Source organism: Montipora capricornis, chromosome 6 (genome assembly GCF_036669925.1).
Source record: "Montipora capricornis isolate CH-2021 chromosome 6, ASM3666992v2, whole genome shotgun sequence".
Classification (NCBI taxonomy): domain Eukaryota; kingdom Metazoa; phylum Cnidaria; class Anthozoa; order Scleractinia; family Acroporidae; genus Montipora; species Montipora capricornis.
Genome location: NC_090888.1, coordinates 60,463,860 through 60,479,358, shown reverse-complemented (window position 1 = coordinate 60,479,358; position 15,499 = coordinate 60,463,860). Strand labels below are relative to the sequence as shown.

Here is a 15,499-nt window from a genome sequence, read left to right as displayed (position 1 = left end):
CTTCCGCTTTTCTTCGAAGGATTATCCGAGATCTCGCATCCTTGCGAATTCTTCGCCCGACAAGGAGTCCACGACATGTTGGAGCATGGAGGAAATAAAGTTCTTCCCGTGATTCCGCAGCTTATAATTCCCATTAAAAAAGCGCTCAACATGCGAAATCGTAAGGTGATTTGTACCGTGCTCAAAGCCATACAGCACCTTGTTATCTCAGGTCAAATGATCGGCGAGGCCCTCGTCCCCTACTATAGGCAAATCCTGCCAATTTTAAACATCTTCAAGAACAAAAATATAAACTCTGGTGATGGAATCGACTACAGCCAACAAAAGAGGGAAAATGTTGGTGACTTGATTCAAGAAACACTGGAAGCTCTGGAAAAACATGGAGGGCCTGATGCTTTCATCAACATCAAGTACATGGTCCCGACTTACGAGTCTTGTATGTTAAATTAAACTTTGACGTTTTGAGAGTATTTTAAACTAGCGAGCTGCAGATTATTTTACGGCCGATGGTCAACAAAACTGTCCAGTTGGATTTTAAGTGATGACTTCTTCTGCATTGTTTAATTCTGGTACAGTCCAAATACCAAGTCTTACAAATTAAATAATCTTTACTCAAGAAAATTTGTTTGACCAACATTTAGTAAGGCTCAGTTAGTAGAAGTAGCCATACAACTAATACTAAGATTTATGCTGGAAGTAATCTTAGCCCACTTTATTTTTCAAGGATGCGATGTACAGACATAACTTGTTATTTACAATGTTGATAAATAATATTGTAGTCTAGTTGAGCTCAGCTTCTGCGGTTATTTCATGTTCATGGGAAAGAGTAAAATACTGAGTACTTTGTCCATGATCAAGGATGCTGCTGTGCTCCTTGTATCATGTGGGTAGTCCCCCTACATCTTCATCTGCCTGCTCCAGCACTCTGCATTGCCCTTAAATTGCCTTACGGCTGTTTTTGCTTACTTGGATTCATACTGTAACAGTACAAGCCCTTTTTTACACATCACTACCAAGCCGGCCACTTTTTGCTAGTTGGCTACCGTTAGAGTCGGGCCAGTGTTATATGTACAGGATTGACCCGAATTAGATGCATGCGCATTTCAAGACGTGACCCATTGGTCTTCTCCCCAACTTGAACATTACTAGTGTTACGGAAACAATTAACGTCACAAAATGTCCCCCAAATCCTGGGGGGGGGGGGGGGGGGTACTGCCATATATCGACTATATAGGTATATGTCCAGGATTGACCCTAATTACATGCACAGAGAGCAGAGGGCATTAGATTCAGAGGGCCGTAAGTTAGAAAACTGTAACAGGTTATTACATCTCCCTCTTTAGAGCAGTTTTCAATTGAGCGTCGAAAGTAATTAGCGAATTGCTTTGGTTTATGATTACTTCACTCAGTGATTGGTTCAAAGTTCTTGCGGCATTTTTTCAACCAATCAGAAGTGAAACCAAAACCAATCGTGGCTCGCGTGTGCACATTTTCCCGCACTTTGTGTCGGCTACGTGTAACTACTTCAAGTTTTGATTGGTTTAACAGATTGTCTCCTTCCTTTTTGATTGGCCAAAGTAATTACTTTGGTTTTGGTTTTACGACACTCATTTGAAAACTGCTCTAAATAAAGATAAAGGAAAGAAACAAACAAGCACACCCAGTTTTAACATCCAACACAAAGTGTCCCTTTAAGTCTAAGCATTTGCTAATCTCGTACCCAGATCTCCCATGATCTCCCATGGGAGATCTGGTAAAGTTCAATTTCGAGCATGCTCAGTGCCAGCGAGGCCCGAAATACGGGCTTTTCTATCACTGCGTATGTTCATACTCTCTGTTGGGATTTTTGCGGAATAAACACGGATTTCGAGAGTATTCTTGAAGAGATTCTTTTGGGTAGAGGACAAGGAAACCTTAAACTTAAGCCCAAACAGAAAGAAGCGCTACAGGCGATTGTTTTTGAACGGTCGAGATTGTTTAATTGTCAAAGCAACTGCAGAATCATTGAAACGAACGCTTAGGCTTAATCAGTAAACGAGTGCTATTTTCTTCACACAATCTCGTGAAAAGTGTAGTTAACCAAACCGTAAATTGAAAGCGAAAATGTTAAAGAGTGCTTAGACCTAATCACTGCAATGAGCGCTATTTTCTTGACACGATCTCGTGAAAATTGTAGTTAATCTAACCGTAAAATTCACAATTGATCACTACTTAATTAGCGAGTCACGCTTTAAGAACAAGAAATAGTGTTTTGAATAAATTGAAGTTATTAGTTTCTGCGTACCACGTAGCCAGCTACGCAGAACTTTATTCGAATGGCAGGGTACGTGGGGCTTTCTTCGGTACCATTTACACAAATTTCGCAAATTTTTAAAATGATTTGCCTCAAATGTAAAGCTTTTCCGGCGTCGGAAAAACCAAAACTTTCCTCCGCCGAACTGGCATTTATTCAAACAGCACATGAGCTTGCGAAAACTAAACCTTCACTAAGTGCCCCTACCTATGATAAAGGTTAGGGTTATTTTTAGCTTTGGGTAAATGCAGCTGTTGATCTTCAGTACTTGAAGAGCAGCATTTGGGGCCCGGTGGAGGGGGGGGGGGGGGGGGGCACTTTAGGAATTTCTGGGTGGGGATGTGCCGCTGGAACCCTGGAACCCTTAGCCTATACCAGAGCTAGTTCAGCTGAATTTTGCTACCCTATACTAGAGTAAACTCCCACGGATTTCCGTCTAAATTCCGATTCTTGACAGTTAATATTATCCAGAGGTGTTTCATGATAGCCATTTATTGACACTGTTGAGGCTGAGTTACGTAAACTTAAACTTCGCCGATTTGATTTTTTTATATTCTTGAGTGGAAATTTCTGGTTTCCTTAGTCTGGTCAGTTCGTGAAAAATGATACCCTATTCTAGACCGAAAGGCTATGATTTATATACTTTATCCTAGAGTAAACTGCTTGAAAACCATACCCTTCACAGCGGCACATACCTATATAGTCCATATATGGCAGTACCCCCCCCCCCCCCCCCCAGGATTTGGGGGACATTTTATGACGTTAATTGTCTCCGAAACACTAGTGATGTTCAAGTTGGGGAGAAGAGCATTTAAGGGACACTTCTTGAAATGCGCGTGCATCTAATTAGGGTCAATCCTGGACAGGTAACACTGGCTCGACACTAACGGTAGCCAACTAGCCACAGCCTAGTGAAATTTCAGTTTTGGCTGGTAGATTTTAAGCTTCCACTAGCCATTGGGGCTAGTAAATATTCTGAACAAAAACAAGAATGAAAATTATTTTTTATGGATAATGCAAAAGGAGAAAATAGAAACTAACAACGGAAACTGTGAGCGGATTCTATGGAATTTATAATTACTGCCTTGGAAAATGATAATTTGAAAAAAAAAAGGCTGAAGAGGAAACCAACGCTGATTACAGTTTTCCCCACGCCACGTTACGAACGGTTAATCACGAGTGAAATCATGCGGAACTTCTCTGCTGCTATTTTCCATGTGCGCGTATCTCTGCCCCAAACAATCGGAAGCACCTTCCGAGAGCTTGATCACAAACAGTTTGCGTAAATGGACACACCGTTTACGTTCATCCAATCCTAATTGCCGATAATCGCCCATAATCGCTAACAAGACGCAAGAGATCGAAAAGTTTCTATCGTGACGTCTTGTTGGCAATGCAACGAGTAGCAATGCAAAAGCGAGGAAACAATGATATGGAAACACAATCGTAAACTGTTCCTGATTGTTTGATTGTTGGCGATCAACCGACGATATTTTTGTGCACGTGATACGTTTTGACAAATTAGAGGCAAGTATATGAAAATGGCGTCCGAGTGCGATTGTGGCAATTAGGATACTCCTCAAAACAGTGTGAATTTAATGAATATCGTAAGAGAAAACCCCGCCAAATATACCTGTAGTAAAGTTCTTGATCACAAAGAGTCAGTTCCTACAGTATAATTTGATACTGGCTATGCTGCAGCCTTTGCTGCTCCTCGAAAATGTATCGGACCCGGCCGGAATCGGTGACGTCTTTTTACACTTCCTCTCTACCTTCTTCTTTGCGACAACTCCAACATAAGAAGTTGAACACGACGCAAAAATTAATTCTACTTTTATTTTTGCGCCTTTTTCTCACGATGTCACGAGATCAAGTCGCGTAAAGCAATCACGCATATGGAAAACATGATCGCAAACACAAACGCAAAACGGTGACAGCGGTGTTTGCGAACGAGCAACCGCAAACTGTTTGCGATGTGTTACCTGTATATGGAAAGAGGTCACGAACTTGTTTAGAAATTAAATCCAAATATAGTATTTATTTCAAATTAAAAAAAAGAAAGAGACAATATCGAGCGACTTATCCCGTGTACTAGGAACGGTGAAACTCACATAAAAAGAGAGAAAATTTACTCGCGAGCACTGTGGCCGCCGAATATTGATTGACTCCGAAAACAGTCAAGCATAAACGCACGGATTGCTGTTTGAAACTATTAAAAAGAAAATCTTATATGAGGGCAAGTCTGTCCTTTCGAACTTCCTTTATATCTAATATCTAATTTAATATAATATTATTTTCCAGCATTCCGCTGCATTTGTGCTTCATGCGTAGAATGGCGCTTTCAACTTAAACTTTAATCGCAAATAGCTCTAATCAAAGGAAAATCCTTTCCTCTCACTTACAAACGAGCAGTTTAGTTTTATGTGCGGCTTAATTATTTCTTAATTTAAACTTTATTCCTCGTTTTCCATAATCCGGTGCATTAGTGCGTTGCAAAGTTTTGGCAACGCTTCTGTGAGAACTGGCCTCAAGGCCACGAAACTTTACCTTCGTAAGAAAAATACGAAAGCCGTACCCTTCAGCATATTTGCGCCACTGTTGCGAGGATGGATATGAGAATATGAGAAATTTTACTAAAAGCGCGAGTTGTGTTTGCAAATGTGGAATTTTTTTCGTGATAGTTTTTACAAATGAATGAAACTGCGCATGACGAGACCGGCTAATGCAAATTTAGATTTGGCTAGTGAAATCAGACCTGATACTAGCCACCAAGGCTAGCGAGCTAGAAAGTTAGTCTCGAGCCCTGATGTAATATATGGGAAATTCAAACCAGACCACAAAACCGGGAACTCTGTCCTGCTCTCTGTCAAACCCAAATTCTTCAAATATTGAGAACTGACGGGATGCAATACAATACAATACAATACAATACAATACAATACATACTTAATTGACCGCTCCCCATAGGGGGTTTTCGGGGCCATTGTAACACAATGAACGGAACGACGGAACAGAACAACAACAACAGCTGTTAAGAATCCCAACTGGGCGGAAACAAAACAGTTGGCTATTTACAAGTGCAGCTGAGAAGTTGAACAATTAGGACTACCAAGGAACAAATTCAACCAGTGGTCAGAGACGGTCTTGAACCTGGGATCTCCGGATCTCAAGACAAACGCCCTAACCACTGGGATACACTGCCTTCTCATTGGATGGGATGATACATGACCGTCATAGAGCCTGTGACATCATATTACGTCTTTTGAGCAAAAAAATACTCGCTGACTCCGTTCGACATATGATATTTAAATAGAGAATCTTTACAAGTTGGAAACCAAAAGTTAAAGTCCTGAAAACTCCCTCTGAAGGGAAGTGAAATCAATCGACATCTTAAATCTCTGCGATTTGACATAAGTACACAAGAGGCAAAAAGTAAAAATAAAAAACTGCGAAAAAGATGTCATTGGCATTGCAACATTTAATTTGATTGCAGGTTTATTTTGGACCAGTCACATTATTGCTTAAATTACAATCCGTCGAATTAGCAACGAACGGTTTACCAGAGTTTATGAAACGTTTGAGTTTTGTTATTATCCATGTTAAAATAACTCAAAAAACACAAAGTATTTGAAATTTCATTCTCACAAGAAATGACAAACTGCGGCGATTAATAAGGAGATTTCAGACCGTAATTTTGAGAACGGGAGATACAATCCAAAATCTGGAGTCTCCCGGATTATCCGGGAGAGTTGACTTTGAGAATGTGTGTAGGATTTTTCCTGAGGGTATATCCAGGCATTAAGAAGGTCTTGTCGGCATTCCTTATCTTGAGATTGGCATTGAGCAAGCAAACATCATTCACATGAATGAATATGATTTTATTAGTAAATAGTTAGTCATTTTTAGTTGCACATTGATCATTTTATTGTTTCAGATGATGCCTTAACAAACACTGTACTTTCCTAGGTAAGGAGATGAAAAGAGCAAATCTCAGGCCAGTTAATTATTGTAATCAAAGCCACAACGTCTTGGTTAGATCATTGTTGCCATACCATAACCTGCCCCTGTCTGAGCTTGTGGTTCTAATTATAACCCAGGGAAAGGAAAGGAAAGGAACTTTATTGAAGTGTCTAGTCGTTCTAGCACCGGAGCACTAATTGGGGACACTGTAAACTGAAATTAATAATTGACTCAAATCAAGTCAAATGTTGGTTTTTGAGGGGATGGGATTCAACCAGAGTACCCAGAGAAAACCTCTCAGTGCAGAGTAGAGAACCAACAAACTCAACCTACATATGCAGGGGCGTAGTGTCCATACCGTGCGTACAGCTAATATCCGGGAATCCTTATTCCATGGAGGCATTAATTTTCTTTTAGTCATTCTAAAATCGGGCCCAGTTTTTTAAATTTCGAATTAAACTGGTCTTTCTGTGTGTGAGTATTTCCAGTATCTTTTCATTAACCCATACAGGCCTGGCCAAACGGATCCAATATCATCCAACATTGTTGGACGCTGTTAAAAAGTGTCGAGAGAGGTGACCAAACAAATGCAACAAGTTGGATCAAGAATTTTGGACTTAAGGGTCTGGAGCCAAAATCTACCCAGAATCCTTAGAAAACAAACTCTTCCCATGTTGGCGTTTTCAAGTTCCTTTTAAAATTATCAATAGAGTCACTCTCTGTGATAGCAAGAAGACGGCTGTTCCAGAATCTGGGAACTGCAACAGCAAATGCCCAGTATTCAAAGGTCTTGCACCATGTAGGTGTGAGGAACCTTGAGAAGATTCAGCGTCCCGGGGTATTGACATACAAAAGATCCTGCAGATATATTGACGCCATGTCCCTGAGAGCTTTGAACACAAGAAGGGCTATCTTTTCGAAGAGAGATTGCCTAAGCTTTCGTCGCTCAGACATTCAAGACTTTGCTCGTTCATCATTCCGTAGCTTGAACTGACATGGCAACGCGCGAAACAGATGCAACGAATAAACCATCGCCATGGATACCGAAAGCCGCAGCGCACGCGCGCGTGCAACACTGTTCAATGTGATGTCCGAACGAATGCAATACTGTTGTTCACACCGTTAGAACAAAAGAAACGTTGGATGATGTTAAAGACGATATTTGATGGAAATCAAATTTCGTTCAACAACTTCCAACATCATACATCTTGGTGGCCAAACGAGTGCAACATGTTCGATTCAACAATGTTGGATGATGTTACACTAACATGTTCAGTAGACCCGTTTGGCCAGGCCTTAACGGCAAGAAACGTAATAGTGGACGACAGCAAAAAAAAAAACTCTTCCCTTCGAAGCCCCCACACAGTGTCAGTCTTCAGTATCACCAGTCCCCCAGTTCCCGGTTATTTTTTAGGGATATGTTATGATGATGATGTTATAACAGAGTTTGCGACGTCTTACCCTTTGCTTTTACTGTAAACCCCGTGTTTGTGTTGTAGCTTGCTGTAGAGAAAACTCGGCATATGGGTAAAATAAACATCTATCTACTGCATTTTCCTTCACATTTATTTATTGAAATGTCCTTCGAAAATAGTCGGAAATGGAATTTCCTAGACTCTAAATTTCAAAAGTTTCTGGGGGAGCATGCTTCCAGACCCCCCTACCTTGGAGCGCCTTCGGCGCTCCAAACATTGTTTGAGTGCGTACACCTTCAAAATCTCACGCTACGCCCCTGATATGACGCCGAGTCTGAGAATCGAACCCGGGCCACATTGGTGGGAGGCGAGTGCTCTCACCCCTGCACTATTCCTGCACCCAAAGGATTCCCACCCTGGTGTTGATTTTCAAAAAAATTAAGGTACTGGTATGTTTAAGAGGAAGTACTGTCCCTAAACAGACTGAATCTACACAATAATATATATTGTTTTGGGTAACAACAATTTTACGGTCCATATAAAGAACCAAGAATTGCATAACAAGATGTAAATATGATGCACCCTATATTTGTCTTAAAATTCTTGTACCTCAAAAGCGAACTGGATGACCCTCACTTGTGGCTGAAGAGTGATCAGAAGGCTAAGGTAAAACTTTCTACGAAGTTGGGTTTAGGGATCAAAGAGGCGTGCAGTTAAAGTCTCACGACGCTTAGATAGCCTCAGTAAATCCGATTTCTCTAGTGCCTGTGCGTAAGACATATCTGTGTATAAAATACGTAGAGCGCGTCGTTGTAATCTTTCGAGATCTTCGCTTACTGTAATTAGGTAAGGCGTTGTGATAAACTTGGCATGCATATTCTGTGAGCGGTCTGATACATGTAATATAGAATAGTAAAAGGTCTTTCTCTAAAACTTGTGGCCGTTTGAGTTAATTGCATCTAGATGATACTTTGCTTACTATGTTAGATACATGGCAATTCCATTTGAGGTCAGCGCTTATAGTTAGACTGGCACTCTCTACTACTTCAATGTTCGTATCATCGTCACTGGCGCAAAAGGGCGTGTCTGTCCAGCGAAACTGACTCTAATCTCTTTGCATTTAGCGACGTTAAGTTGGAAACTGTCGGTCTCTTCTTGGTCAGTAAGTTCGTCAGCTGCACTCTGAATGTGGCTTGACTGGTTCTTTCCCACACACTCAGACATTGTGATGTCATCTACATATTTCCAGAGCTGCACCCCAGGAACATAGAGGTCATTTATCATGATGAGAAAGAGCCAGGGACCCATCTTTGTTCCTTGTGGGAACCCGGCTGGTACCAAAACCCATCTTTCAAGTTCAAGTTTTAAGTTCAAGTTTATTTTCAAAGTTACAGATAAATTTTACAATGAACACTGCACGCGTGTAGCAATGCTAATCGAGGCGTGCAGTGTGAATCACGTACATGGCACTAAACTTATTAGAAACAATATTGAGACAAAATAAAACTTTACAATTCACATTGAGCCATTACACAATAGACAGACTGAAGAAACGTTGCATAATTATTACAATATTATTCAAATAAGTGAATGAAAAAAAAAAGAACAAATAAATAAATAAACAAATAGATAAAAACAGAATTATAGGGTACGATATTAATGATTATTTAGTTTTGTTATCAAAGAGTAGGCATCAACATAAGCATCTTCAACTCCGAGTACTGTGAGCAGAAATTTCCTAATTCGTTTTCTGAATGGCCTTTTTGTACGGCTGGTATTTTTACAGGTCACAGGTCACAGGTCATTGTTTTATTCATTGATCTGACGAGTGCTTACGATACGTTGCCAAGAAGACTGATGTTTAGGTTATTGTCACTACGGTTGGGTTTACCACACTTTGTAGAACTCCTACGTGCGGTATACACTAACACAACCGCGGTAATCAAAGGTTCAAAAAAGTCATTCAAGGTAGCGCGTGGTTGCCGGCAAGGTGGATTGGACTCTCTCTGGATTTGACTCAGTATGCCGTGTTATTCACCGGAAACTGATTGAGGAACTTGGCAATGGATATGGGCTACAGCTGGATTACCAGATTCTGATTGAAGCTACTGATAGGGAGCAAACTCGGCTCTTACTAATTTCCAACTTAAGATCAAAGAAGCCCTTCATATTGAATGGGAACGACCCGCATTGAATAAACAACTCAAACATGTTAATTTAACACTCTTACTTTAATTACTAACTCCTAGTATAGTTTTAAACTGTTTTAGGAGTATATTGATTAAAGGATAAAGGATTACTATTTGTATTTTACATTTTTCACAGATTTGTACTCGCACCTTTTTGTTCGCCCACTCCGTTGTACCTTTAAGTATTATACAACTTCTGTAATTTACACCTACTTCTTACCTACCTTATATAAAGTCACTCACATGTAAATATCCTTCAAATGAAGATGGATACTGAGTATCCGAAATATGTCTTGCAAATTTAAACGTTGTGTCGTTTTTTCTTTTAATGTTTGATTTCAATCTTACTGCTACGAAAATAATAATAATAATAATAATAATAATAATAATAATGATAATGATAATGATAATGATAATAATAATAATGATTTTATTTGCATAATAAAAAATAAAAATATTTACAAAAATTAAAATATCTCCAAAAGTTAAGAACTATAAATTTACGAGCAATATAGATATTTCTCTGTTAAAACTGTTTTAAAACTTCCAAATAAATAAATAAATAAATAAATAAATAAAATAAAATAGAAAAGTCATTTAATATTAGATCTGGCAAGTTCAACGTCCACATCAACGTCTTTAACATTATTGGTTCGCCTCCTATTTGATCTGGAGCCTCTGAGGCAGAGTAGCGCTGACCTTAAAATAGAGAAAGAAACTTTTCCTCTTATCCACGTCATTGTCTTTGCATAGTCTTCGCCTTTCTTTATGGATATCAGTTCTGCGAGTCGGCTATGATATCTTAAACATTCGCGTCCCATACCTCCTGTTGTGGTGAATACTAATGGCGTAAAGGAATAATGATAATGATAAAAATAATAATAATAAAGAAGATTAAAGGGCCAAAGGTGAAAGAACACTTCAAGAAAGCAGATATGGAGAAGCTGAAAGAGAAGATCAAAGAGGAGAAGTGGCATGGACGGTTCTAACAGGCTAGGTGGCAGGACAGTGAGTTAAATCAGAGTGGATGCTTTGCGTGGTTGCGTGATTGGACCTGTGCTCCTACCCATACCATCGCTGGGGTAATGGAATTGTACGAGCAGCTTACGCCCACTAAGGTGTACACAGTCCACAAAACAGGTGCAGCACAGGGTGACATCACGTGTAGACTGTGTGGGAAAGCTCCTGAAACTATTGTGCACGTGCTAGCAGGGTGCTCTGCTCTGGCTCAGTCTAAATATCTAGAAAGACACAACGCAGCACTGAAAGTTCTCTTCTTCGAGATGGCTAGGGATCTGAGGCTAATTGATTCAGTCCCTTTCTGGTACTCGTGTGCAGTACCCAAACCAGTCTATGAGTCATCTGAGTCATCTGAGGCATTAGCGTTTTGGGATGTTCCAGTTTATGCGGAACACACCATTGTCAAGGCTAACAGACTGGACGCTCGATTTGTGGACCACAAGAATAAGAAGGTGTGGGCTGTGGAGATTTCTTGTCCGTGGATGGAGCATCGGGAAAAGAAGTCCGAGGAGAAGACGGTCAAGTACGGGCCACTGCGATTTGAGCTAAAGAAACAGTACCCTGGCTATAACGTTGAACAATGTAACATCATCATTGACGTGCTGGGGGGGGGGGGGGGTGGTGGTCAAGGGATGTAGACCTGACAATGAGGAAGCTCTTTGGACGGTAGGAGCTATGACGTTTTGAGAGGGATGCAGAAGGCTACCATCTCGAGTTCTCTCAACATAGTGAGAACTTTCAAAGCTACCGCCAATTAACTTTCCCCGTGGGAATAGTATAGGAGGAGCTCAATATAGTTTTAGTATTAGAGAGCTTTAGATTGTCCGTAAGATTTTTTATATTTTATCGCTAATTTACTTATTTTTTTATTTAATTATTTTTTAATTCGTAGTTTTCTTTTCATAGTTCCCTCAGATCGCATAGGTTACACTGCGCGCCCTATGTGGTTCTATTTTAGTATCCATACGTTTACCAACTGCAATATAATAAAAGTAGTAATAATAATAATAATAATAATAATAATAATAATAATAATAATAATAATAATAATAAAAAGGTCTGCGATTCTATCGATCACGACTGGCTAAATGAGATCATGGCACTTCATCGGTTCCCCTCATGGATCTGTAGAGCGATTAGGAACTTGAGTGCTAGCTGGAACACAAGGATCACAACATCCACAAAGCAAGGGCGCGAAACATCTCGGTCCATCAGATTTGTCAAAGGCCTTCCTCAGGGAGACGCCCTGTGCCCTCGGTTGTTTACGTTGTGTCTAAACCCGGTCGCCTGGTTCCTCGCAGCTACTCAGGGATATCGTCTCTCCAAACCACTGGAGTCCAAAGTTACCCACTTATTATACGTGAACGATCTCAAGGTATTCGCAGCTTCCGAGTCAAAGCTAGATACAGTGTTACGAGCTACTAGCGATGCCATGCTAGACATTAAGCTACATTGGAACCCCAAGAAATGTAGTGTCATCCATATTAGGAAAGGAAAGCAAATTGAGAATGCTGCAGATCTCAAGCTGGACGAGTCCACCCCAGTGCAGAGCCTTAAAACTGGTTCCAGCTATAAGTTCTTGGGTGTGAGTGAATCGACCTTGCAAGACGAGAAGCTAGTACTTACAGTTGCAGCAAAGGTATACTTACAGAGGCTCTCAGTGATCTGAACAAGCCCTCTACCTGATGCGAACCGTGTTAAGGCCACGAACCAGTTCGCCTTGCCTGTCTTAACCTACCTGATGTGGACGCAGCACTGGCCTCTGACTGCTAGTTAGTTATTTGTTCGAGCACGTTGAAGAATTGGATGTATATACACACCCACAACACCGGGAACTTCATCCCCTACTCTTCTCGAATAGTGTGTGGGTTTTTTAACGTCCCACAGGGAACTTATAACACGGAAGATATTTGTGAGACGGGGCCTACGATTTATAGTCCTTATCCGAAAAGGCTTAAAAGTCTAACCATTTGCATGTGAAATTGCGAAGGTAGCACTTTCTCCTCAGTTATTTTAAGACTCTGAGTCGATGGTAGTCCGGTCGGAGTCGATCTCACGAACTCCCGCATGGCAGCCCTGCATGAGCCACCGGTTGACAGTTTAAGTATTAAACTACTACCCTGCATTTTACTTTTTCTCTCTTCATTTATAGCACTTGACTTCATCATTAAATATCTGAATACCTTTTTGAACAGTTCTCTTCGAAGGTTGTAATAACGCGAACCCGGAGATCTTTTCAAGGAACTTGAATTCGCGGTAAACTGGCTCTCGTCGTTCAACTCGCAGAATTTACCTTCCGGGTCGCTTTCCTTGTAGTTGAAGGACAAGCACCGACAGTTTTCCACACACAAAACATAACAGTCAATTGGATTAACTGTAAAAGATTTGTGAAAAACATGACCGACAAACTTCGAGTTCTCGAAGGCATCTTCTTTGAGATTAAGCGCATATTTTTGACAATATCCGTCCCCACAATTAGATTTCACAAGTTGTGAAACATTGAGGAGCGAAAGCATTAAGAACGTCGCTGCAAAAATCATTTTCGGTTTGGAATAGCTTTGTCAGCTTATCATTTGCATCCGTTTATATCTGGAAACGTGCTGCCTGCAAGTGGTTCAGTTGGGCTGTTCCCGTCAGTTATCAGCTGTTGGTTACTCTATATTGCTGCTTGTGGTTAATTCAACTACAAATAATAATTAGTCATTCTCCTTTCATTTTATCGGCCCGTACTTTTCAAAACATTGCCTCAATGGATGAGAAGACATAAAACCCGGAGAAACTGACCATCATCATTATAAGTTTGCATCTAGAGAACATAGACTTGGACAGGGGTTATGACTGCTCCATCTCTGGTTTGGATATGATTGAATGCAACTTACACAGTTACAATTCAAGACGCAGCGTTTTGATACTCCTTTCTAGAGCCTTAACCAACGCGATTTAAAGATATGGCATTGTAAAACGCACTATGCATTAATATTCATACTAGAGTAGTATCAATAGCATCCAGGCATGTCTGATTTTGTCAACATGCAACGTTGGAGATTGAACGTCACCTTACCGCAGAAACTACTCCAGAGCTGACGGGACTACTTCAATTATACTCTTACTTCCAACGTCATTTTTTGTCTATTTTTTTCTGCCGTGACCTCTCGCTGTACAGCACGCACTGCAGTGTATTTCTTTGCCGTCCTCCCCAAAACAACAAATCATCAAATTTTAGGTTTTGACGGCTACTGTCGAAACGTGAGCATACAACAATGAACCATTCATTTTCTATTTTCCTTTAAATTAAAACCTTACCCATCCAGTTCCAGGATTGTTCACCCGAATTGTACAACTTGCGTGAACAAGACTGACTAATCGTAAAATACTTGCGATAGCGCTAAGTTATATTTTGGAGTGCCATTTCTGATCCTCAGAGTGGATTCCCTATTGACTATAATTTCCAATCTCCCTGGACAATGCACGACCTTCGGTGCCGCAGCTTCGGCAGCTGGTCCGCGCACAGAAAACATTCTTAAAATCGCAAAATGTGACTTGCTTCGTTTTCGTTTTGAAATAGCAAAACTTTCGTGTCACGAGATATGGCCACGCAAAAATTTGCTACATTGTAGTTAAGGACGCAATATTGACATTATCATGAAAATTAGAAGTTTTAATTTTAAAAAGTGAATAAATTGTCCCACAAACTTCTTACGTCGCAGCATTTGCGCGATTATTTGTGTTACGATTACGAGCAAAAGCTTTACAATTGTCTGTCTATAATACAAAATAACACGTCTCCGCAATAGCGGCATCACGCCTAACCTTTATAATCTCTTGATAATGAGCATCACGTTCTCTTCACGTTTTGGATACGTTCAGCAATTCAATTTGGGTGTTGACTGGTTTGTTGTTGATCCGTTTGTTAATTAGTTTTTGTTTATCTTTTATTCATGAAATTAATTCAATAAAAATGCGCAGGTGTCATTGATAATGACATTGCAACTGGCAAAACATATTGATCAATTTTCTTTTCAAATTCTCACAGATTTTTTCCGATTTCCTGTAGTTATTCGTTTTATATCTGCATCCTGTAATCGCTGAGAATTTTCCGAAGTGTACAGAACCGACGGAATTATTTGTTTGAAGGAAATAAAAAGTTCACTGACATCATGTCAAAATTCGTTTGCAAAAATATTTGCACCAGCGTTTTTCTTAATTAGAAACGAGAGGTTTCGTTTAAAAAAATAGTAAATGAGAGAACAGGAAAGCTACAAATGCAATCATCGTTCACGCGTAAATCTGCCACATCACGCTAAGTCGAGTAAGTTTATTGGTTTCGACAATATGGTTTTCGAAAGAAATCCTCTACTCAAGATGCAATATTTTACCTTGTGAATTCCGTTCAGATGAACTTGGATAAGTAAATAACCTCGACATCCTTAACTATGCTACTCCATATAGTAAGTCCAGAGTAACTAGGAACTCCTTTATCAGTATTGACTATAAGCCTAATTTAACTAAAACCTCAACCTTCAGGGATTCTTACTTTAATAGGATTATACCTCTCTGGAACTCATTGCCTTTTAATACTAAGGAAAGTACTACTCTTTCATCCTTTAAAACGAAAGTTAATT

General features: G+C 40.0%; 1 protein-coding gene across 1 annotated transcript in view; it reads left to right on the top strand.

The window, feature by feature from the left end:
- LOC138052744 (parkin coregulated gene protein homolog) overlaps window positions 1-790 on the top strand; it is a 1,441-nt gene extending 651 nt beyond the window's left edge. The window contains exon 3 of the mRNA XM_068899307.1: window positions 1-790. This exon is cut by the window's left edge and continues 168 nt beyond it. Within this exon, the coding sequence (XP_068755408.1) occupies window positions 1-450 (450 nt within the window). The 3' untranslated portion in view covers window positions 451-790.
- Window positions 791-15,499: the final 14,709 nt, after the last annotated feature.